Source organism: Sphaeramia orbicularis, chromosome 1 (assembly GCF_902148855.1).
Source record: "Sphaeramia orbicularis chromosome 1, fSphaOr1.1, whole genome shotgun sequence".
Classification (NCBI taxonomy): Eukaryota; Metazoa; Chordata; class Actinopteri; order Kurtiformes; family Apogonidae; genus Sphaeramia; species Sphaeramia orbicularis.
Window position 1 is genome coordinate 32956856 of NC_043957.1, and position 26411 is coordinate 32983266.

Here is a 26411-nt window from a genome sequence, read left to right on the forward strand (position 1 = left end):
ACAAATTATGTGATAAACAAAACCAGGTGCCATGATTGGAAGTTGTGCTGAATTATGAGATAGAGAAAGGAGCTGGTTTAAATAATGAAAAGTGACTGGTCTGAGAACATCAATATGTTGTGATACACAGCCTATCAGACTAATTTTTGAATTCTCTGTGCTTCTGCGTTTTCCCCCCTCCTTCATAAATGTCAGGCAGAAGTGGAGCGGCTGTGACGTTAATACCTGCCGTCATGTTCTCAACGTCACAGCAGCGTGGGGCGGGTCTGAGGGGAATACTGTGAATCAATCACTCGTCCCTTTGCTCTGTTCTTCCTAAATCCTCCCAGAAGAGAATAAAGAATGACGAACAGCTCCCAAAGGCCTTACTGCTAGAAAGGCTTCTGTCAGTTTCCCCTGCAGATGTATCCTGTTAAGTGAATTGTGTAAAGTTAACCTTAGTTATGATTTGATATAATGAAGGAACATAATTGAATGGCCAAATTTTACAGTTATTGGGGAACAAATATATTGAACTACAGATACTAATCAAAATATCACTGATTAAAAAGAGGTTACATTGGAGTATAAACTTGTGTTATATTTAGTTTTGCTTTAAAAGGCACATTCCTATCAAAAGATTATGTTAGAGAACATTTAATTAGCCTTTGACAATAATAAACACAGTCAATCAAATTTGTCTTTTGTTTTTCAGAGGAGATAATGGTGCAGATCATTAGTAATCACAGACATTGATAACCAATATTTGCTAATGCTACACTTTACCATGAAATATAATGATTAAAATACTTCAGAAATGTTTGTTTTTTTGCATTGTTGTGTGACTCCATATTCCATCTATGCTTTAAATACATTTTTTCATGAGAAATCAATAATATTTTTGTGAAAATAATACATTTTAGTCGTGTCCCTGGGTTCTCACTCAGTCCTGTTACCCTAACACATTCTCCGCTCTGAAAAATTTGGAACATTCCACAAGTCCCATGTTCAGCAGGAAGTTACATCAGCTGGATTTTCTGAGGGCCATGGGAAGATCAAAACTAAGTTCTTTCATTTTTTTTTCTGTATATTTGATGATATTGTAACTGTGACTGAGAAGGTTAATCTCAACGCTCAGTCCTGTTACCAAAATTATTTCTTAGATGTTATTTGTTTATCTTAAAAACACATATTTTTTGCAAATCACAAGAATGTGCTCAGTGTCCTCATGCTATTACCATGAATGCCATGTGGCTGTATTTCATGAATTTGCTAATTCTGTGCTAAAAACTCATTCCTGTTACTTTCAGTCCTGTTACTCAGATAAAGAGTTACAGGACTGAGTAACAGTAACAGTAACAGGAGTGAGTAGCATCCTCTGGTGTATTGATTTATTATTAATTTTACTCGATATAATACTATTCACTTGATTTTAAAGTTTTACAGTTGAAATTATTATATTCATTTGGCTAGTTATGTTATAGTATGTAGAGCAATCTGCACGTGTCTGTGCAACCTCTAAATATTAATTTGCATAAAATTTGGACCAAAGTAATTTGGCCTGAAATGGAACCAAATGCAGGGTTCTAATCCAGAGAATCTGAAAAAAAATTTTTGGACCACCCTCACACACACACACACACACACACACACACACACTCATTCCTGTTACCCAATGTTCATTCCTGTTACTAAATAACTTTTTCTAAAAAATAAAGATTAACCGCCGGATTTTTTCAATTATGAGTGGTCCATTCTTCGTCCAAATATTTAATGAATTGCATCATAAAAATTTTGATAAATTTGAGGTTTGGGTCTCCTTTAAAATGAAAAAATGACTTTTTCAGTTTTAAGAAAATTACAATTTGCGTGCATATATAGTGATTTTTTAGTCACAAATATTCATTATTTTAACATGTAACCAACCATTTCTTTAAAATAAACACTTTGTTGAGAGGAAAACAGAGGAACTAGTTGACAAGCTTTTAAGTGTGCTTTTCAAATGTCACGAGTTTTGGTAACAGGACTGAGAAAAATGCAATCATGTTCTGCTTAAAAACCTTGTAAAAAATGAAATAAAGTTGCCTGAGATGGACCAGTGCACATTTTGAATAGTTAAATATGTGTGTTATTAGATTCAGTGTTGAAAAAAGATAAAAAATGAAGTTTAATTTGGAAGAGTTATAACAAGCAAATGGCACCCATTCGGTGGAATGGCCCCTGTATCGCTCATATGTTTAATGCACTACAATTTAGCAAAAAGTAAGCATGAACTGGTGAAAGTAAAATGCACATTATTATTATGAGCCAGTTTGCCTTTTGCCCTTTTAACTGAACACTTCACTATTTTCCCAATCTTTTTATGTGTGTTTGGTCACCAGTATGGCTTGAAAAAGCGTGAGGTGGTTGAGGCGGAGGCCGCGGCCGCCGCAGAGGAGCCTGCAGCCGGCAGCTTGACCCGACCCAAGAAAGCTGTGCCAGCCGGCTGTGGTGATGAGGAGGAGGAGGAGGAGAGCATCATGGACACAGTGATGAAATACCTGCCAGGCCCGCTGCAAGACATGCTGAAGAAGTAGGCTAGCAAGCCAGCTAACGCTAACGTTACCCATCTTAGTTTATAAACTACTGTAAATTCACAAAGTTGGCTTAAATCAGATTTTTTCCACCCACATGACAGAGTGCAACAAATGACGTCACAAAAAGCTGTGTTTAGACATATCACAGATGGGTTTTTATGAGACACAACATGGGGAACTGAATCAGGTGTGAACCAGCAGTGTGAATAGTAGCCATTAGACTAAGTTTGCAGCCAGGTGAACGTTAGCTTGACTGATGCTCATGTTAGCTTAGACAGAATAATGAAGCTAACAGCAAGCAGAGGGGCTAAAGACACAACGTTAGATGGTTTATCCTTCTAGACTGAGAAGTTTTAAACTCCTTTTTCTCTCGTCTGCGACGGTAGCTGCAGAGCTCTCTTGCAGCACAGAAAATAATCTCCTTGTCTACCACGACCACGCCGTTCACTCAGTTTGTACATTCATAAATAAATAAATATATAATGCGCCTCAAGGTGGGCCAACAATCATATCGTAATATTATATAAAAATTATTACACTAACTGTGTGTCTGTCTTTAAAATAAAAAAAAAATGTGATAACTTGATAAGCCATATTTTAAAAAGGAAATTTAAAGACTATTATTGTGTGCTCTTAAAGCTACTGTTTTGTGTTTGCCCATGTCTAAAGTTTATGTAAAACGTTTGCACACAGTGTTTCCCATTTTCTGTGTCGTCTATTTCCCCGACACACTCCGTATAAGCCCAACACCAGAGTGTAACAACATTCATGTAGTGTAGTGTTTAAAAAAAAAAAAAAAGTTTTTAATCCCCTGTTCAGTGTTTTTCACCTCCTTCTTACGTCTTTGCATGCCATTTGTCTGGACCAGTTTGTTGTGTGAATATGTAAACTCACTCCCCTTCCTCCTGTTTCTCTTCTTAATCATGCAAAAAATATGAAGGCAATAACTCTTAAGTTTGAGTGTGTTTTCACTATAATGTTAATATAACAGTTAATATTATCAGTAATAAAATGAAAGAAAAAAAACTGTATGCATTCAGGAAATTTAATTTACAAGTTTGCAGGGTTTTATTTTCCTTGTTTAATTGTTTTGATGAAGAATGACCGTGCAGCAGTTTGTGAAAAAAGCCAAAACCTTAAGCTTTCAGCCATAAAACCAGACTTACAGTATATACTCTATTATTACTATCAGGATCTACTTCTAGGGAGAGAACACTGAATGAATCTGTAAAGTAAAAACATGTATCTGTTATTTTTAAGTGACAATAATCAGTATTGACTTAAATAGATAGACTGCAAGTTTAGTGAGTGAGAGAGAGCAAGAGATTACCCTCCTTCCATAAACACATAAAACTGCAGTTTGGCTACAGAGTAATGATTTAGTTCCACATCGAAACCAGAAGGTGTATGAAAAGACGATGTGAAACAGTGACACATTTAGTCAGATATTGTTGGTTTTGAGGTGAGATCAAACCATTGAAGGTGAAAATGAAATGCCATGAGCAATAAAGGATTATCATGTATGTTTCTGCCTGAGATTCAATAAAAACTTAAAACCTTGTTCACAGACATTAAAAACGTGTTGCTTTTTTGTCCGTTGTGTGCTTAAAGACTAAATTACATGCAAGATTAAAATATATATTCTCATATAAATTTGCATTCATAAATTTGTTCCCCAATGAAGACAAATATTTATATTCATTCAAATGTACTGTTGATGAATCTATGGATGGAGGAGTTGACAATTGTGAGTTTATATGTGCTTATAAGTACATTATAGTGTTGTAAATGGTTTTATGCTACTTATAAACATAAACAACAGATGGAGGATTAAATAGAGTTATATTGTTGTCAGTATATCATAAAAATTTCCAGTTTGAATTGATGGAAATTTCAACTTTTATATCATAGATGTGCTAATCATCAGCCAAAAAATATGATTACAATTATCCAGCATAATCTTGGCCGAAGGGAGAAAAATGCTGTAACTCTCACCGTTGGCCTGTAAGTGTCACTGTTGTCCATAATGTGAGAAATCATTGACTGTACTCTGATCAGCCATAACATTATGATCACTGACAGAAGAAGTGTCAATAACATGAATTATTTCATTACAATGGTACCTTTCACTGGGTTGGATATTTTAGGCAGTATGTGAACATTTAGTCCTTGAAGCTGATGTGATGGAGGCAGAAAAATGTTCAACATAATGAACTGAGTGACTTTGACCAGGTCCATATTGTAACAGTGATGACTGGGTCAGAACATCTCCACAACTGCAGGTCTTGTTGGGTGTTCCTGGTCTGCAGTGGTTAGTACCGACCAAAAATGGACTAAGGAAGGACATCCCAAACTCAGGACTATCGATCATCTGTGGGAAGTATTGGACAAATAAATCTGATCCATGTAGATCAGGGGTGTCCTATCCTGGTCCTCGAGGGCTGCTATCCTGCATGTTTTAGATGTTTCCCTCCTCCGGCACACCTGACAGTCATTACCAAGCTTCTGCAGAACTTGATGGTAGGCTCATCATTTAAATCAGGTGTGTTAGGAGAGGGATACATCTAAAACATGCAGGATCTGTACACCCCTGATGTAGGTCCACCTCTCTACTTCTAGGACTTCAGGGATCTGCTACTAACAACTTGGTCCAGATACCACAGCACTCCTTCAGTCTAGGCTATAGGTCAGACCTGTTTTTGTGGAAAAAGGGGAACCTACATAATATTAGACCGGTGGTAATAATGTTATACTCCCATAGATACTGGATTGGTTGAGATCTGGTTGTTGTTTAGATACTTTTGGTCAGTAGTAACCTTACACTGGGACTGAACAACAAAATCTAGAGATGCTCTGACCCAGTGATTTGTGATCATTTTCACCCTTGCTCAGATCTCTACCCTTGCCATTTTTGCTGCTTCCAGTATATCAACTTTGAGGACTCAATGTTCACATGCTGTGTAATATATTATATTATATATATAATATATCAGGCTGCATTTGTAAATAAGAATCTGTTCTTAATTGCTTGCCTGGGTAAATAAAGGTTCAGTTAAAAAAAAAAAATAAATATATTCCATCCATTGACAGGACCCATTGGAATGAGATAATCTACATAAACACCATGTTGCCTGTTGGTAGTCATAATGTTATAGCTGATTGGTGCGTATTATAAGTGATAAACATTATCATCACTCACCTATTCATATAGTGATGTAAGTGTTTTATTATACGAGGGGGGGCTGAAAAGTTCATAGCCTGACTAACAAGGAGTTATTGCACAGCAATGAAACTTGGCATACATTAAATTCAACCTTTCCTGATACTAACTGCATGGTTTCCTTCCAGATAAACCCACATTGGATAAATAATTTAGGACTTTGAAAAGTAGTACCAGAGACATTTGGTGAACCATTCGTGGCACTGTGGTACAGACCGTACTACAGACATTTCATGAAAATGCTTGCTTTTCACCCCTCCCTCATTCTCCCTACCCCTCTTGAATTCAGCTTCCCAGTTTTGCACAGTTGATAAAGCTGGAGCATCATCCCCTACAGCAACCATGTCAGCATGAATGTCCTTGGGGGCTAACCCCTTTTTCTGCAGACATTTGATAAGACCACAGTGCCACGGATGGTTCACCAAATGTCTCTGGTACTACTTTTCAAAGTCCTAAATTATTTATCCAATGTGGGTTTATCTGGAGGGAAACCATGCAATTAGTATCAGGAGAGGTTGAATTTAATGTATGCACAGTTTCATTGCTGTGGAATAACTCCTTCTTAGTCAGGCTCTGAACTTTTCAGCCCCCCTCGTATAGTTCCATAGATGACAGTGGTTACTATCATTTGTGCTAACAGTTACAGTAGTAGTTCATCCACTGTTAATACTTGTACTAGTTGTATTAACAGTTATGGACATTTGTTCTGGGTATTGGTAATTATACTAACACCAGCTGTTCTACTTTTTTACAGTTCAGTTTGCTGTGCATCAATTGTATTCATGTGCCCCCCACCCCCCACCGTCTCTCCCTCTCTCTCCCTCTTTTTCTCTTCCTTTACCCTCTCTATCCCCAACTGGTCAAGGCAGACGTCCATCCTCCAGGAGTCAAGGTCTGCTCCAGGTTTCTGGCTGTTATAAGGAAGTTTTTCCTCGCCACTGTCACCAGTCACAAGTGTTTGCTCCTGGAGGATTCTGTTGGATTTCTGTAAATTGGCTTGAGAGTCTGGTTTTGACCGACTCTGTATGTAAAGTGTCATGAAATAACTTCTGTTATGATTTTGCGCTATATAAATATAATTTGAGTTGATAAACCAAACCCAGTGTAATCAAAGTACAGGAGACGTTGTGGATATCATATTTTCAAACTTTATTTCTTTCATAAACAAAAAAAAAATTCAACCAAGGAGGTGGACTATCTAACAAAACACAAGATCAAGCTCTAAAGTATCGGAGAAAAAAAAAAAAAACACAAGACAGATGTCAAGAACAGGGCAGAAGAGGACACACAGGCTGTGTGTGGCAGGAGCACAGTGCTTATTTACCTTTAACATTCAGTCCTGTGCTGCTTATAAATGTTTACATCCATTACCATTTGTTAAACCACACCAACAGCACTAATGACAGATAAACAGAGCAGAACAGTGACATTAAATGATGTCAAACCGATCTGTAACCACTAAACATGCTGTCAGTCTTCAGTATCCGTATCAGGTAGTTGTTCACATCAAGGCAGAATTGAAGGTAACATCAGTCTGAACCTAAAGTGTGCAACTTCAGACTGGAAATTTAGTTTAAGCAGGACATAGAGACACAGTTTACATCAGGGATTTAAAACCATGCTGTGTAAGTATCTGCAAACTCAATCATCTTTGTTTTCCTACTGATTTACACTATATGGACAAAAATATTGACATTTAATTCAGATGTTTCACTGCTCACAAGGGGCCGGGCTATTAAATAAAATATTGGAATAAAGTATTTTTTTTTCTAACTTAATTTCACTCAACATTAATGTTTTTTTTACTTCATAATTGTAAATATTCTACCTCTAGATTTCTGAAATATTTGTCACATCTTGACCATAAATAATCATTGTAAAACAGACATTTCTGCAACTATCACTAAGGGTAAAAAAAAATCTGCTTTTAGACTCGTGATAATTGAAAACAAGTGACATGGACTTTCTTATCATAATATTCCAAGTCAATAATGGCAAGAGTGATGTGTACTAATATTTGTGTCCATATAGTGCATGAGTAGCACTTCATATCACAGCTCAGTATTAACATGACAATAATGAGTAAAGTAGTAATATCATGAAGTCACCAATGTAATAACCCTGGAATAACACCAGTAATCTTACTCATCTTAGTCCTGCCTCTTTATGTTTGGTTTAATCTTTTACCATGAAATTAAATAGAACCAGGTGTTTTTACATTTTGCTTCTATGTTTCATTATTATACAGCATTAAACGTCTTGAACCAAAGGTAATATTTGTAATGTAAGGCAAAATTAATTAACCCATAAAGACCCAAACAGCCACCGTCAGCCAAAACCACCCACTGATCTAAAGTGTTAAATAACTGTTCATCGACTAATCCTATCAATACATGTAAATAAATGGTGTAAAATGCATTTTGTCATCTTTTCATGGTCATTAGATATGACCCAGTTGGATGTTTAGAGGCTCCGTAGTTACCATGGAAACTCCGTCATCTTCTACAACATTGATTGACTGGTAAAACCCATGGAGTTGGATCAATGATAGTGGATGAAGACGGTTGGTTAATGTTCAGTTAATGATATATTTTCCTGGAAAAATCTTTTTTTTTTCAGCTGTCTCTGTTTCTGATAAAATAACCCTCAACTTTAATCTGATTTTTTATGAACATCTACATGATCAGCAGATTAAATAATGGAAAACACCTGATTTTGACTGAAAAACACAAAATACAGAGGAAAAATTTGGGGAAAAAAATGGTGATAAAATACTTAAGAATGGTTAAATAGAGAGAAACTACCACAAAAGTAGCACTGGGTCTTTATGGGTTAAATAGACAGTATTATATAGTAATTACCATTTTTCTGTTTAATTTTTAATAGTTATTGCTGGTGGTAATACCTAGTAATTACTTCATTACTACCTGTTTATTACACCTCTATTACCATGTTACAGATACATGCTGAATTGCAGTATCTACTTCAATAGGCTCTACAAGATGTTAAAGACGTTAAAAATTTCATCCATTTCTGCAAACCTGGATTGACGATTTAAGGTGAAACAGTGAACAAGTACCATACATTTCATATTAACCACACATTTTAGCTCCAGTAAATAAAAAACAAACAAACACAAACTCTTACCAAACCTGGTTTAAGATGTAACAGAGGTCGATTCAAACACTCACAGTTTGTTTAACTGAGGCTTCGCAAACAACAAAATTGAATGTGTAAAAATGCACAGAATGATGCTTGCAATCTATAGCGGAAATGCTACACACACTAGATGAGAAATATATCTTATTGTGGGTTTGTCTTTATTTTAGTAAATACAAATAAGCAGCAGTCATCCCCAGCTAGCAGGAATGCTCTGTGCTCAAACAGGTAATATTAATGTTGGGTAACGGAACAGCGTCAAATGTAATTAGAGTGTACATTTTCATTTACAGCAGTTTTTACACAAGTTATTACATGTTCCAGCACCGTCAATCTATATGATGTATGATGTAAAGTATTTGAATGGCTCCTGCCTCTTTCCCAGGTCTGTCACTAATAAATATGTTATATAGTGACAAATCGCACAGTAGCCAGCTTTAACTTACTGAACAATCTGTATATTTATGTATTTAAGGATACTTTTAGGGTGAAGATTATAACATCAGAATCTGACGTGATAGTTTTTTTTTTTTTTTTAAATTGGAACATTAGCTTTGTTGTTTATTTTGTTGAAAATTCAACATTGACAGAGAAAAGGAGGATAACAGTAAAAGGACAACACAATTCATTTACAACACTATTAATAATTAGAATCCATTCAACTCAACAATAAAAACACTTTGCTAAAAGTTGCCCTTCACCTTCCAAATGAGCCCACATTAAAACCAGTCCTCCAGCCCCCCTATTAAGGAATCAAGACATGTAGGGACCCAGTATGGGATTCAAGATTTGCACTGTTTTTGTGAGTTTGTACAAAGAGTTACATAAACTGTCAAAACAAAAGTTTCAGAGCACTGAAAATAAGAACATAATCTCACTTTCTGCATGCACTGACAGCTCGGATGGATGACTAATCTCATCAGATCTAAGAGGCTGAAAAGTAAAAGAGTTCAAAGATTAACAACTGAACCCCAAACAATTGAACTTAATGTGATGTTCACGTCACGGGACATTAGGTACAGTAGGTCGCTGAGAAGGATTATAGAAGGGGCTTTGGAAAGCTGGTAGGAGTCGAGGGGAAACAGAGGGTTGAAGATAGCCCTGGTTTCTACACATTTGTCCGACACTTGGGGAAGATGGGTCCTCCCTCAAGCCTTCTCTTTCTTACTGTAAATGGAGAAAAAAACAAGAGAAATCGGAGAAGAAAAAGACAAAATTAGAAAAACAACAAAAGAATGTCAGTGTCATCATTATGTTTAGCAGAAGCATGAGCGAAGTTGGTTTGACTTTGTTGCTTTGCGTGAAAAAAAAAAACAGGAGGAAAGAGGTTTCGACATGCGCGATGAAAGACTGAAATAACGTCACTTTACTTCACATGGATGCCAAAGGTAACGTCATAAAAACAGCTGACAGGAAAAAATAAACATGAGACATAAGCGTGTGGCTGAATTAACCAGGGAAACCAAGCAAAACAATAAGCTATGGATCCCAAGGGAAGCCTGCATTTCTTTTCCTTTATTGGTATACTTTACAAATTAGACTGCTTAATATGATTTAATTTTCCTGACATATTTTTGGGGTTTTCCTGACATGTATTTGAGAACAATGTAAGTGTTGTGAGACCAAGACTGTCCAGGCCCTGGGACAATAGCTTGCTTTGCCTGGCTGTTAATCCAGCCTCGAGATACCAGAAATGTACAAAAGAACAGACACAGGCTGAACAGACAACGCTGAATTTGTCAGGATATTGAAGCGCAGAGAACAACAGAGTGTGTGGATGAGGAACAGACCACTGGACAGATGAAACACTGGGAATGTGAGGAAGACGATGCCAGGGTCGAGCAGTTTGTTCCTGCGACCATGAAGCTATAAATATTCAGCGCGATGGGCTACATGAACTGTCAGACTTGGCAACAACACGAAGAAAATGGCTCTGTCTCACTCTGTCCAATCAGATTCATACATATTATAGTTAGTTATATATTATATTATAGTTATATAGTTATATATATTATATTATAGTTATAGATACATATTATAGTGTGTTGACATTTTATCTTGTTTTTTGTATTTAACTTGCACCTTAGCTGACAACTTGTTTTTTTATATTGGAACTTTAGAACATACAATACAATATGCAAACTCTTATTGAGGATAGTTCAATAATGACAGGAAACAGATTCAAAAAGGAGCATGTAAATCAGTGGTTCCATTTTAATGTCACAAATTTCTGGTGACCCCAGACATTCAAAATGGAGACTTTTTTTTCCTAAAATTAATTTGTTTTTGATCATGTAATAGTTTGCTATACTATGTTTCAAATAAACATTAATTTTAGATGACATTTATTCTATATAATGTATATTATTATGGACGGAGGCAGAAAAGCCAGGTGTAGATTACTGCACAAAGTGAGAAATTTATTTTCCTTGGTCAGGATATGTACAGTCAGTCCAGCTTGTATTTACGAGGCTGTAAATTAATACTGAAGAAACAACAACTCAAACTTTGAATTATGAAAGAGCTGCAGCATCTGAAACTGACCACAATGAACATTTGAAAGATAAACAGTACCACAGTGCTTCAGTTTCAGCTTCAGAGTTAGCCATGTCTTTTATGGTTATGGCTTTTATGATTGTCTCTCTCAACTCACCATATATTTTTTATTAGTAAGTTTTGGGGGTTTTTTTTGTTTTTTAATCAATTACTAGAAATTTCGGGTGACCCCATTTGAATTCCAGGCAGGTCCCGACCCAAAGGTTGAAAAACACTGAAATCTATGACAAGTCAACAAATGAAGGAAATAAAACAGAACAAAAAGGGAGTTGTAAAACAAGTATAATATAAAAACCAGTGGAGCAAGATTAAAAAGGTCAAAACAACAAATGGTGCTTAATTTCACCATGCAATTTTTTGGCTGATTTATGAGATTTATGAACAGTTTGTCCTTAGCCAAGAACTACCTGCCTAAATTTTGTTATGTGTACACATAATGACAATAATAACTCTTGAATCTTGAATCTTTGACTATTTTGGTAAATCATCTTTTATATCTGTTGCTTTATTAGTGTAGGTTGTTTTTCCTTACACTGACATGTTAGCAAAATTTACTTCTGTTAAAAACTAAACTGATTTTTTTGGATATCGTTTTGTTTATGGACATCCCACAATTTAACATTTTTCCACTTAGTTTCCTTCTTGGGTAAGGGGTTTCAAGGACTACAGAAAATAGAAGCACATTTCTGACAAATGGGGCGACTGCAGAGAAATGACAGCTATGTTTGGGAGATACTGGCACCGGTCAAAGACGGCTAGAAGAGGGAAAGAGGAAAGGTGTTGAAAACACTGCAGAGAAGCAGCAGAAACTCTCAGAGGACTAAGACTGGAGGTGGCAACAGTTTCAGTGGTCTGGAAAACAACCAGGAGATGTTGTTGGCAGAGGAAGGGAAAGGAAAGGTTGAGCGATCAAAAGGTGCTGCACTTCTTTTTAAAAGTTTACTTAGTCTTAGGCTTGAACTTTTTCCCGAAGGCTCTCTCCAGCTCTGGGACGGACAAAGTGAGGGTGAAGGATCCGTCTGACTCTGACCTGACGACCCGTGCTTAAGGACGACCAAGGGAGGGGGAAAAGTACATTAGGAGGGTGTTCATTCAGATATTAGGTCATTTTAAAGACCCCATGGTTTTGTGGTGTTGTTGTTGTACATACAAAGTCCATGATTGTGAATAGAGTAAGAAACATTAATTTCCCATTCATCTCTCTTTTTCTGTTTTTTCTCACTGTCTTTAATTAGAGCTGATGTCATAACTTAAGAAGGCACTGTTGTGATTGGCCCGGGGCTTTCTGGCCACATTACTGAGTTACGGACCGATGATATCAGCCTTTTTCTTCTTTTACAGTCTGATTAGAGTGGAACCTAAGAAGATAGAGTGAAGATAAATTGTCAGCACTGACGCATGCAATAACTAGCACCGCCAACTGCAATTCTACAAAAAGGCTGTATGGATTATGTAACTGGATAGTTTTTTGTCTTAGTCTCCAAATACAGTATGTACTTTAGCTGTTATCGGTTTGGATACAACCTTTCAGTTTTTGTTATATCCTCCTGAGAAAGAGGAAAGTAAAAGTTTGATTGGAAATATATATTTTTATGGAATGTCCTTTGCAGCAGACAGCATTTATGTTTTTTTTTTAAGTGAAGCTGTGCAACTCTTGTCCCCTACTGAGAACAAAAATGGATTGCTGGGTCTCAGCAGGATATTTCCAGCTCAGTGTGTTACTGTGTGTGTGTGACCCACCCAAGTCGTTGTTGTTCATCATTGCGTTGGAGCCTCGGAGGCGCGGTCCCTGCTGGGTGAAATGGTAGCCAAACTTCAAGAGTGTGGTGTTTTTCTCCAACATGCTGGCTATCTCCATCTCTACCTTGTTGCCTAATGGTTGGCTCTGGAGTTTGGAGAGATGAGATGCAGAGAGGACAGCACAGAGGAGGCAAAAAGAGATAAAGAGAAAGATCAAAATGAGGTAAAGTGAGGAGATTGAGACAAGGGCCATCCACATGAGGAACTACGATGATAACTGTACAGTAAATATGTAGTTTTTGAGATTGCTCTTCATCAACAAAACAATGACAGTGACAGAAGTGAACGAGAAACAGTCACAGTCAATCACTAGATATCTGGATTTATGGAATCACATTCAACTCATTACAACAATTAATCAGTTGTCAGCTATTAAAGGAGTGATATTTTGCTTTTTTAAATGGAATTATGCATTTTAAAACATTTCCCTGTGGTCTACATAAACTGTAAATGCTATACTTGGGTCTGAATTCTTCATTAATTCAACTCCACAGGTCTATCTTCAACCCTATCTCTGAGTAATGACACCAGAAAGGTTGTTTTGAGCGCTGGCCCTTTAAATGCAAATGCCCCACCCCCTCCAGGTTGTTGACTGTGCTGCTCTGTCCCGTTCAGCCACTAGTGTTCGTTAATACAACCAACAACTGAATATTTTAGGTAATCGGCTTGTATTTGGACATATTTTCAGTATGGACTACAACCACTGCTGCTGACAAACAGTTATGTCGTACTCAGAGAAATGTTCATCGGAAGTCTTGACCTTATATATGCAAATGTCGCGATGTAACTAGTTTTAGACGTAACAAATTAAGAAGGAATTAAAACAGGTTGCAGAAATCCACTCAGTTTTTGCCAAAATGAATACAAAGATAGCTTTGCAGCACCTGGAGGGTTCAAATTCAAACTTTCTGAACTATTAGGGTTCAAATACACAAATAAATGTACCAAAGACTAATAAAAGTGGGTTTAGCAAAATATGACCCCTTTAAATTAATCTGCTTTTTTGCTGAGGGTTGGCATGGTGGTGCAGTTGTTGGCACTGCTGCTTCAGTCTCCTAGTGTCTGCATGGGTTCCTTCCACCATCCAAAGACATGCACCCAAAGTTAACTGACCGCTTTAAATCACTTTTTTTAAATACGTTCTGAACCGGACAATTCATCAAATAATCAAGAAAATAATTACCAGATTAATGAAGAATGAAAATAATTATCATTTAGAGCCCTAATGTAGTTATATACTGGCTTTGCTTTTATTTACCTTAACTTATTTACTTTACCTTATCTTAATCTTGTTAATAAAAACACTAATAAGTAAGAAAACTCTCGTCATTGTGAGCAGTTAAGTGCAGTCAGTCACAGTTTGACTGACTGACCTTTATGGGAAATTTTTATGGACCTTTTGAGAGGAACTGCCGATATTTTGCCCCAAAATATTTTGTGAGTTAACATTTCTTTTTGTGCAAGGAGAAGAGGACTAATAATTCCCAGTTTCCTTTCCCTATGATGTATGTTAATAATATGCTACAACAGGTGATCAGTTCAGTTCATTTATCATTACTGTTCTTAGATGTAATATTACACCGTCTTGTCGAGCCGAACTCAAGCACTGTATAGATACAGAGGTGATCTCCATGGCAACAAGTGTATGAAGAGGAGAATGATTTATTCCATTAAAATTAGTCACTGAATCAGTCGATAGAAATGGACTGGAGAAAGGTGAGAGATGAAGTAAAGAATTCAACACTAATGAGTGAACTAAAGAGCTAAAACTGAGTCACACACTTAATACTTCGCAGACATTATCAGAATGCAATCTGGGAACATTAGACTGAAGTGGCAGCGACGGCCTGTATACTTAACCTGACACACATACCCACACATCCACAGTTACAGCTTCAACGCACCACAGCGCAGTCACAGATGTACAGTTGGAGGAGCGTACCTGGTTATCTATCTTCAGCTCCTGTAGTGTAGTGTTAAGTTGCAGAGACTCTACAAGTGCCAGGATTCCTGTCCCTGTGATGAAGTTGGATTCAACATTCAGGCTCTTCAGTGTTGTGTTGACCTTCAACATCTCTGCCAGGGCCTGAGTTAACACACAACACATCATGAATCAATGTATGTCGATTAATGGTGACATCATCGTTAACATGACCTCTGCTGAAATCAGGCAGGGGTTGTGCCATAAACACTAGTTCCACATCTCTGTGGAAAAAAAAAGAAAAAACTCCTTCCACCACATAAAATGGCTTTAAATATTATATAACACTGGGGCTTGTCTGCTACATCGAGGTTAACCTGTTGGAGATTAATGTGAGGTCAAAACTGCATCTCACCTCAGATACATGAAGGATCTTAGTCTAAAATTGTGACTGAAATAGTTCTGGGATAAAGTGGAACATGATTTAAATATCTTCCCCACAAATAAAAACCATAAAACACATATTAAAAATGACTTTCTGTCATCTGACCGGTATAGTTTGCTCTAACTAAACATCCAAAACACTCATAACCTAACCTATTGTACATATGTACTGTAAATGTTGTTGTATTTGTTTGATCATAATTAATAATTTCATGTTGTTGAATAATTTAGATAAATGTTAAAAGGTCATTTCATGTGTTTATATTGGAAGACAATAATCCTGTTTTATATAGTTAATATATTGGTACTGTGTCCGGCCCGGAACCAATGTTTGTTACGTTGCGCTACTACAGCAGAATTGAATGAAACCACTACATTGAAAGGCATGGGTTAAGGTAAACGGAGGAACTCGTGCTCATGACAAGCGGCCAATGAGGTATTTTTTCTTTTATTTGCAACCCACTTTGTTTATATTTACACGTTTACACTTTCAACTATGTCATGTATAGTTATTAATGTAAGCATATGTGTTTCTGTCGCTGTATGTATGTGTATCAGTTCTCACGGCATGAAAGACGAGAGGAGAGCAAAATAAATGCCAGTTTTAAAGGAACCAATCCGTGTCTGTTGTGACGAGAGCTACATGTATAAATAAAATGAGTATGATATTTGTCTAATATACTTCTTTACAACATTTGTTGCTAAGCAGTTAAACCCGTGTCTTACAAATGCAACGGGATCATTGCTTCTGGTTCCTACGATGCTGAACCTCTCCACCACTGTGTTTTTGATCAGAGCCTCTGCGTACGCCTTCAGAGTCGGGATGGGGATGTTCTGGGAGAAGAAAAGGCACAACAACAAAACATTACACATCAGCAACTACACTGACAGCCAATCACCACTGTTCAATACTATATGAATCAGCCCATTTCTCATTTTCCTATTTCATATTTTTTATTACATTGCATCATACTGTGTTACTGTCACAGCTGATGAACACACACACTTACCCTGATGTTGTTAAGGTTGACCTCCACCAGCTCAGGGTCATTCCTCTTTATTCTCAGCAGCGTCTCCTCTACATCAGTGGCGTTAGGCTCCTCATCAGGGACTGGTTTATACTGGGTGGACTGGATCACACCTACAGAGCAAAATAGCAAAGCAGTCCAGAAATGTACAGTATTTCTCCCTCATCGATTAAGAATTCAAGGCTGCTGCTTTTAAAATATGCTTCAACAGTGCTGCTGCCAACATCATTATCTGGACAGCTGAGTGCTCGACGCTGTGAACACATCTGCCTACATTTATGCCAAACAAAGCACAGCACTCTCTACTGATTAGGAAAGTACATTTTCCCACAGTTAGTAATCACGATGGATGGAAGTTTGCTGTGCTGCTTAACAGAGGAGAAAACATCACATTTACACTAATATTTAGATATATGGAAATGTTTGTATTAAACTTTTGATGATTTTGCAGCACAAAAAAGAAATCATTTACAGAAAGCAGGACCTATTACATACTGCAAATGGGATCTGCATCACAACACTAAGAAAATTCAGTAAATAGCACTGCAGTACTACATTGCTTACGTATTAGCTGTTATATTTACAGGATTTCCCTGCAAACATACAGTAAAACATGACGCAAAAGCTGCAGATTTCACTGCTGGCTTTTATCCAGGCCTAAATGTGAAAAATGTTCAAGCAATAACAACAAAGATAAACTTTACTTCACAGTCCAAACACTTTTTTTATACACTGGCCTGTATATCAGTGTTGAAAACAAAGCCCCTGACAATTTCACCAGATACTGCGATGATGTTTGTATCTGGACTCGATTATAAGAGTTGGTCATATCTGGAAGTACGATGCGTCTTTGTTTAGAACTAAATGAGAATCTACAGGAACATCCACCACGCAATGTAAACCAAAGGCTCATTAAAGTGTGAGTGTGTTTGTGATGTGTGATGTGGGGATGAAAATAATGAGAGTGAAACGGTAGTCTGCAAAACATTCATCATCATGTTATTTTATCAGACCATAGAGGACAGAGTGTATTGTTTTAAATGTACAACTGGTTTTGTATGGGTTGCAAAATCTTTGATTTATTTCACTGTGTTTCTCCATATGCACTAATGTAACCTATGTCTGAAAACAATAGATGGTGTTAAGATACAGATACAGAAACAGATACAGATCAACTTTATTTATCCACAGTGGAAAATTCATTAGGGAAATAACAAGTGCATCAATCTGGATATACTGTAGGTAAATTACAGCAAAACTGACACTGAGAGCAATGTATTCTGGCCAACTATAATATATATTTAGAAAAAATCCAATTAAATTCTAAGAAATGTCAAAGTGATAATATACATGTAATGCACAATGCAACTTTACTGAGTTTAATGAAAAAGTATTATTCAGATTTATTTTCATTACAATGAAAAGTATTGTAATAAAACAACTCCAGCTTAAATCAAAGAAGACAAAAAAAACTTGCATCTTAAAAAACGGTCTGTTGTTTTATTGTAATATTGAATTTGTGTACTGTAACACCACAAGTAACAGGTTTTTTATTTTTTATTTTTTTTAGCACATTTAGACAAATCATGGCTTGTTAAATACAACAGTGGTAAAATAGAAAGTCATTCCATTCCTGTTTTGGTCCAAAATTTGTAGTTTTGGGTGTTAATGTGCACTTGCTTGAATTGTTATGTAAAGAATATATTTGACAACTGCTACAAAACATAGTTTAGTATTTTCCATACATGTAGTTCACTGATCCCCAACACTAAGAACTTATCAGACTAAGTCACAAACATTTCCGTACATGCATCTGTGTATGTTTTACTTACTGTTGAGGCCTTGCTTGTTCACTATGGTGCTGCTGGCCAGGGCTTCGTAGTACTGCTGGTTACTCATAAGTGTGTGCATACCCAGGATGGCTGGAAGACAGCAAGAAGACAGAATGAGGACGGAAAGGGGGGAGAGAATGAAGTGAGGGTCCAAAAAGCAGAGTAAGACATACAGCATCTGTTGGAAAAACTAAAAACAAAACACAGCCATACAGTATATAGGACCACCAGGCTTTAACAAAGAGCATAACAGCACGTGCAGCATTCCAACATTACAGATCTGATAGAGTCAAACAAAAACCAGGTATTTTGTCAAAGCTGCATCTAAAATGTTCTGCATTGTAACCAGTAATCAATCCAGTAAGACCTCCATCTGCATATTTCTGCTCCCCTGACTGCATGACTTGTGCTTTGTGACTCCCAGCTCCTCTAATAGTAGTGGACTGTGTTTGCAAAGACATAAAAAAAGGAAACACAAGCCACCAAAGTTGTTCCTAATAAAAAGGCCATGGTACATCTTATAGCTCTTTTAGCATCTAAAATTTATATCATGCTATTTTGTTATTTGTTTTACACTGCAAAAAAAGGGGTGTCTAAAAACAAGATAAAAACGCTAAATCTAAGGAAAAAGGTACTCAAAACAAATGAAATGTCTGCCCATGCAGCAAGATAATTAGATTTGAATTTATTTATTTTTAAAATGAGACAGTTCATATTAATGAACATTTACATGTAAATACGAGAGATTATAGCCATACGGCTAATTTCCATCTCGAGTCCCACTGGCAGGTAAATACAACAACAACAGTTTCACTTGAATTAAGATTGTTAAATGTTTTTTGTTTGTTTTGTATTGTATGTGTGTTTTGTGTATGTTCTGTTCTGTATAAAAACGACAATTCCTATTACTTAGCCATTTTTTCTGCTCTATTGCTATTAAAAAAATCAATTAAAAAATAACTGAAAAAAAAGATTGTTAAATGTAGAAATGAACATGTCAACAGATGTATGAACGCTTAAGATAAGAAATAAACTCTTAAGACGAGAAATTATCTAACACATCTAAATCTAAGTTGTTGTTTTTTAATCTTGGTAGGAACCAAATAATTTGCAGTGTAGTCTCAAAATATTCAGTCATCCTAATACAGGAAGTGATGCAAAGGAAAAGCTGGCGGTCACTGCCCTCAAAGACCTAAACAGCCACTGCCGACCAAATGCATCCAACGATCTAAAATGTTTAAAAACTTCTGAACCACTAATCCTATCAATACATTGATGTGATTCAGGTAAAATACAGTTTCTCAGCTTTTCAGCGGTGACAGATGTGACCCATTTGGACGTTCAGAGGCTCGATACTGAACATGGAAACACTGTCATCTTCTGCAACACTGATTCACCACTAAAATCCATGTAGTGTGATAAATGACAGTGGATGTAGATGCTTGTTTTTAAGTTCAGTTAGTGGTATATTATGCTCTATTTCAATACAATAACTCTAAATCAAAAATAGGAATGTACCTGAATTTAAAGGCAAAATGCAAAGGTTAATAATATAATAAATGGCGATAATTCACAAAGGAAGGGTTATTTACTTCACTATAAAAATTATTTGGAAGTCTATAAGGGTTAATATTGGGGGAATTTTAAAAGTACTGCATTCTGTGGAGTAGGATTTTAAATGTTTCAAGACATATTTAAGAATAAATTCTATTTTAATAACTAAAAAGCTTGTCATTATTTCACTATTTACTCCTGATTTGAATTCATGTTCAAATTTGGAATTCATTTATCTTAAACATTTGTTGTTTGGTTATTTATTTATTTATTTTACAACATATCAGTTCAAAGTTTGCACATGCAGTATATGTCAGTAACATACATGCAAAAACCTGAGCTTTCCATTGGAGTTGAAGTGTATGGTTTGGTTTAACGTCAACATGAACATGATCATTCCATGCACTAGTGCACAGTGTAGAGATACCCTGAACGGTGCTCAGCTAACGCACAGACAGATCCAGCAGGGATGGAGGAGGAGATGGAAAGATGAGGAGGAAAAGTGGAGGGAGGATGGAGGATGGAAGGAGCGCTAGAGGAGATGGAGAGGAGTCCGATTAAAGAAAAGTAGATGAACAGATGCTAGATCAGGCCATGATGGAGTGTTTACAAAGATGAGTTAGAGGTAGGAGGAGTATGCTGAAGATGAAGATGAGTAAGTGGAGTGGACATGGAGAGGAAAATCTACATTGAGACCATGTTTTGATTAATTCACGATTCATTCTCAGCTTTTTTCCCCAACACATGAAGTGTATCTGCACGTGGTTCAAGTATCATTATTATTATAATTATTAACATTTTCATTAGTGTAGCTGCAGATGAATTAATTGTACCTATACTAGTGAGATCTGACAACATATCAAACGAGAAAAGATACGAGACAATGTGAGACATGTTACAGATGCTAACAGGTTTTCTTGCATTTTGATATAATGTCTATTTAACTTAAAAAAACACAAACAATAAAACTATACAGCCAATGGATTGCGTTGTACATCTAGTATGTTTTATGGTCTTACATGATCTAATTGTATGTTTTAACTTCACAATTAACTAAAATGTTGGGCACGAGCTGTGTTTCCATGAAGTCATGTGAATTTGAAGAAAACTCATGAATTCATTCAGACTAAATATTCAGGGCTGGATTGTGTTACCATCAGGTGGTGCATTAGGACACAATTCACATACAGTAGTTCTATTCTGATGGTAATGGTGATCTGAAAATGCTGTGATGTCTTTTAATAGAAAAGACAGAGAAATAACCTGGTCTCCTCATCAGCCAATGCTACCTGTTTTAGATAAGATAAGATAAGATAAGATAAGATAAGATAAGATAAGATAAGATAAGATAAGATAAGATAAGATAAGATAAGATAAGATAAGATAAATGTGCATTTATTCTGGAAAGGGAAAAAAAAACAACTAGTGCTGGGCAGCGATTAAAAATTTTAATCGCATAGATTTCTGCAATTAATCATGATTAATCGCATAGTTATATTGGGGGGGGGACGCAGCATTAACAGTGTGTATTTCCTTTCAGTGATATTTCAGACTGGAAGTACTCCGGTGACAAAAAATAATTCCACATTGCAGTGCTTACAAACAACTTTGTCCTTCTCAACCCCACCATCTGAAGACATTTAAAATGAAAATGTCCATGGAAAAGACCGCTACTTTTCTCCATGTTTACGTCCCCACCAGTTTATTTCTGGTTGTGAGTGACTGACAGGAGTCTTAAGCCCACTAATAAGTACTAATACTAATAAGCCCAATAATATGTGATGTTCAGTTGTTAAAAGCAAGCAAAGGGGGCCCTCTAGTGGTCGGAATAAGTTGCACTAAAATATGTTTTGTATTTGCGGTGTTCCCGTAGCCAGTTCGGACATAAGAAGGAACTAACAGACACGTTTCTTTCACTCTGTTTGTATGGCCTGAAAAACATTTGTCTCTGAGTATTTTATGTTCAGTTGTTGTAAGAATGAACAGTATAAAATATCTCTGATGTGAACCTTTGTTGCTGGATAAAAAGACGTAAATTTTAAGTTAATCTGTAAATGCTAATCGTTAGCGTGTCTATGGATATTCCTATTCAAGTTAGCATCAAGCTAGGAATCTTTTTCCCATTCATTTAAATGTATAATACCATGTAAATGTACTAAGGCAATGAACAGAACTGAGACATATTTTGTATGTATGTTGCAGTTTTACAGTGAGTCTCAAGTAAAAGATCTGGAGAGAAGTTTTTGGCGTCCGGCTTTTCTTGGTAAACCTGTTGTCTATCTGCCGAGCTAATTGCTACATGCACACAAGCAGAGGCAGAATAATATGAGTTAGAATAAAATGGCATTAACGTGAGATTTTAAAAAATTGTCGGCGTTATTTAATGAATGCGTTAATGCGGTAACAATGCGTTAACTTGCCCAGCCCTAAAAAAAACACTTCAAGTTTTTGTGTTTTTTTTTTACATTTTGCTAATTTCCATAAACATCTTCTGTTAAAAAATTTTTAAAGAATTAAATATATTTACGGAAACACACTTAGTGCCTTTATATGTGGGTGACAATGGATGAAAATGCTCTGCAGTCCTACATGAAGTGGCCTATACTTTCAGTGTGTAGGTTGTAAAATACACTGTTGTCCATAAAGTTGGAATAACTTTGTTTTCAGACAGATCCCTGTTTTTATTCCTATTTATACACATCAGTATCACCTCTGACCCGGTGTAATGATTACATACTGAGTCCCAGTTACACTTTATCTATCAAGAATAAATTATCACATTATCACTATCATTTTGTGAGAAGAGGTTAAAAATATTTTATTCCAACTTAATGGATAACAGCGTAGTCACACAACGCCTTCATAGTCACAGTCATAGATGTGAATTAATCAAAATGTGAGACCAAATAAATAAAACATAGGGAAAAACTGGCCACAAATTTAGTTCTCTTTATGACCATTCTGCAGGTCTGTCCAAAAGAATATTAATTCACCTACACTTCAGCGCTTCTACTGTATGTGTGTGTAACAAAGTGAATTTTCTTTTCTTTTTCGTCTTCATTCTTTCTCTCTTACCTTTAGAGGCATAATTCATAAATGGGTGAAATAACAAACATAAAAAGTTTGAATTATCTTTTTCTTTGTTTTTACAATATATTGTCTATCAGGAGTCGGGATAAAAGAAACTGGACTTTCACATGAATCCACTTATGAAAAATGTATTTTACTATTTACATTCTGTGCACAGAGTATATTTATGAGTATATTACCTGCGATATCACAGAGTTCAGCATCCGTAGCACTAGCAAGGGCTTCTTCCAGCTCCGGCTCCAGGGTCACATTCTCAATCATGGGGTCCACAATTTTTTTAGGCACCCAGGCTTTCCCTGAAACATGATTGGATGGATTCAACACAGAAAAACCCACATAGGTGGTAATACAACAGGTGTGTGTTCTCAACGTATTGTTAACTGTTAATGTCCAGTTATGTGTCCAAAAATTTCTCGGGGCTTGGCTGGTATTTAAGACCAGACTCTGTTACATAACGCCGACCCTCACTGAGGTGACTTCCTCTACCCGTCATATCTGACCGCACACTGTCGTCACCATCTGTTTTTCAGTCGCACAACTTTAGTTCTGTAGAGACCCATCTGCTATGTGCTTGTGTGTGTTCAGCTTCTAAAGTTTCAGCCCGACAATTTGTGAGGCTCATTTAAACAGAGGCTGCTGAGTGCTGTGCGACTTTCTGAAAAGCACTTGTGTCCTCTTTTAGCACAGTTATAAAGCTCCTCCATCATAAAAGTTTAGTTGACTATTATACAAATAATTGGGCTCAATGGGCTCAATTAACTGTCTTCTGCTGTATTTTAACAATAAGCATACATCTAGCAAAGACAAAGAGCAGTGGGTGCTAATTCTCCACTCAGTTGTTGTTATACTATAGCTTCAATGAGATGATGCCATTAAAGGTTCAATGTATCACATTTAGCGACATGTACTAGGGAAGAGACAGATAGCAGCTAGTTAAATAGTCTCCCCCTCTTTCACCGACAGCAGCCACAAAATCAGAAAAGTCTCTCAATACAGTGTTTACTTTGTCCGTTCTGGGCTTATCACCCCGCCCCCTGAAGGGGAGGCAAGGGGGATTGTTTCTTTGTTTACTAACACTCTAGCAGCAAAACTATTGGTTGAATTTATACCAAATTGGGTAATAGATTGCCAGGGACCTAGAATAGATGTCATTACATTTTGGGAAAAATAGGTCAAAGTTTAAGTTTTTTATGCAATTTTTTAATTCTTTGTTTCCCATTTACTTATAAAAGGTGAAATTTCACATGTCTGTAGCAGCAAAACTATTGGTTGAATTTCTACCAAATTGGGTTTATAGATTGCCAGTGACCCAGAATAGTTATGGTTACATTTTGGGAAAAGTAGGTCAAAGTTCAATTTTTTAATTAATTTTTAAATCTTTTTTTTCCTCCCATTTACTTATAATGGGTGAAATTTCATATGTCTATAAAAACATCAGTTTTGTTTGAATTGATATGCTGACATCAGCACACGCATGGACATGATGACGCCAGCTGGATCGATGCCAAAATAAGCTACAATACGTGCAAGGGGTGGGGTTTGTTGTGCCTGGAACCACTTGTTATTATATTATCTCTGGTACAAGGTGACGGTTACACACCTTAATGTTGATGCCACCCATCATGAAACAGAAAAAACAAATGAAGCTTCCTGTTTAGGTGGAACATGGTGGTGACTTCTTTCCAGCTTATTGCAAAGTAATGAAAATGCAACCCATATTATTGTATCCATCCAGTTTCTGAACTGCTTGGTCCTTGTGACGTTCATCCAGGACCAGGGCTGACACATACTGATGAACAACCATCCACTCACACATTCACACCTTAGACAACAGGTGTTAAATCTACGGCCCACGGGCCAAAACTGACCCACCAAAGGGTCTAATCTGGCCTGTGGGATGAATTTGTGAATACAACAATTACACTGAAGATATTAACAATTATTTTAGTTCAGGTTCCACATTCAGCCCAATTCAATCTCAAGTGGGTTGGACAAGTAGAATACTATCAAAAAAAACTCTTTAATTGAACTTTATCTAATTTAATTTGAATTTTTCTCGTTTTTAGTGTAAAAAAAAATTATATGAACATGTTTACATTTACAAACTATCCTTTCACAAAAAATGTGAATAACCTGAACAAATATGAACAACCTGACATGTCTTAAGAGACATAGGTGTAATTTTACTAATATTCTACCTGTTAATAAATGTTTTGTGTATTTGTTGATCCACTGTGATCTGTAAGTTGTAATGTACATGTGAAAATGATAAACTGAGACATAATATTGTTAAAATGGCAATTATTTTTCTTAAGAGATTTCAGGTTTTTCATGTAATTCACATTTTTAAAGGACAGTTTGTAGATATAAACACTTTTATAATGCAATTTTACTTTTTTCATCACTGTTATTGTTTTACTGGTCTGGCCCACTTGAGATCATATTGGGCTGAATGTGGCCCCTGAACTAAAATGAGTCTGACACCCCCGTTCAAGAGCATGGATGTCAAACTCATTTTAGTTTGGGAATGAAAGCTCCAAACTTTTCTTTTTTCTTAGCGCAAAAAAGTAAAATTACAGTATGAAGATGTTTACATTTACAAACTATCCTTTCACGTACAACATGAATAACCAGGACAACCATGAAGAACCTGAAATTTGTTTAAAAAAAAAAATAAGTGCACTTTTAACAATATTAAACATCAGCTTCTCATTTACACACAAGCATTACAACTCACAGACCAGGCATCTGGAAATGAAAAATATAGTACTTAACCTTATGATTAAAAACTCAATGACACCCTTGACTGTCAGTGTCTTCTCTGTAGTGTTTGGACTACAGAGGGAGGGCCAGTTTTTGAGCAGTGGGCCGTATATTTGACACCCCTGTTCTAGAGTTTCTCCCACAGCTCAGGCATCTCTCACCATCCGTCACACACACACACCTCTGTGTCCACACCAGATGACTGATGGACTGTTGACAGGCTTCATAAGCCCTGATGTAAGCACCTTGAGATGAAAAAAATCCTCGTACTCCAACATACCTACATTTAGGCTTTCGTCTGAATCCTTGTTTCAGGTCTATGGATACTACTGTGGTTTCATCAACGTCTTAAGTCATTACATAAACAGATTACCATTTAAACAGATTAGTTATGAGTCATAAATAATATGGGCCAAAACACAGTAATGTCCCGTTAGAGATCAAACTTTAATTGATTGCCATTCCAACATTTATTTCAATGTAAAGTAA

The 26411-nt window shown here is 36.4% G+C and overlaps 2 protein-coding genes across 4 annotated transcripts in view; one reads left to right on the top strand and one right to left on the bottom strand.

Annotated features, from left to right (window-relative positions):
- The window catches only part of cplx2a (complexin 2a), a 38464-nt gene extending 34342 nt beyond the window's left edge, over positions 1–4122 (top strand). Inside the window, exon 4 of the mRNA XM_030144111.1 lies at positions 2361–4122. Coding sequence (XP_029999971.1) covers positions 2361–2555 — 195 coding nt within the window. The 3' untranslated portion in view covers positions 2556–4122. The remainder of the gene's footprint in view (positions 1–2360) is intronic.
- Positions 4123–8644: 4522 nt separating this feature from the next.
- Positions 8645–26411, bottom strand: part of tmod1 (tropomodulin 1) — a 38843-nt gene continuing 21076 nt past the window's right edge. For 2 of the 3 annotated variants that reach the window (XM_030149609.1, XM_030149619.1), the window contains 8 exons: positions 23339–23455; positions 18516–18605; positions 16666–16796; positions 16382–16489; positions 15233–15376; positions 13231–13375; positions 12434–12533; positions 8645–10101 (listed from right to left, as the gene is read on the bottom strand). In XM_030149609.1, the coding sequence (XP_030005469.1) occupies positions 10083–10101; positions 12434–12533; positions 13231–13375; positions 15233–15376; positions 16382–16489; positions 16666–16796; positions 18516–18605; positions 23339–23455 (854 nt within the window). In that variant the 3' untranslated portion in view covers positions 8645–10082. The remainder of the gene's footprint in view (positions 10102–12433; positions 12534–13230; positions 13376–15232; positions 15377–16381; positions 16490–16665; positions 16797–18515; positions 18606–23338; positions 23456–26411) is intronic. The other variant, XM_030149627.1, reaches the window with a different exon arrangement.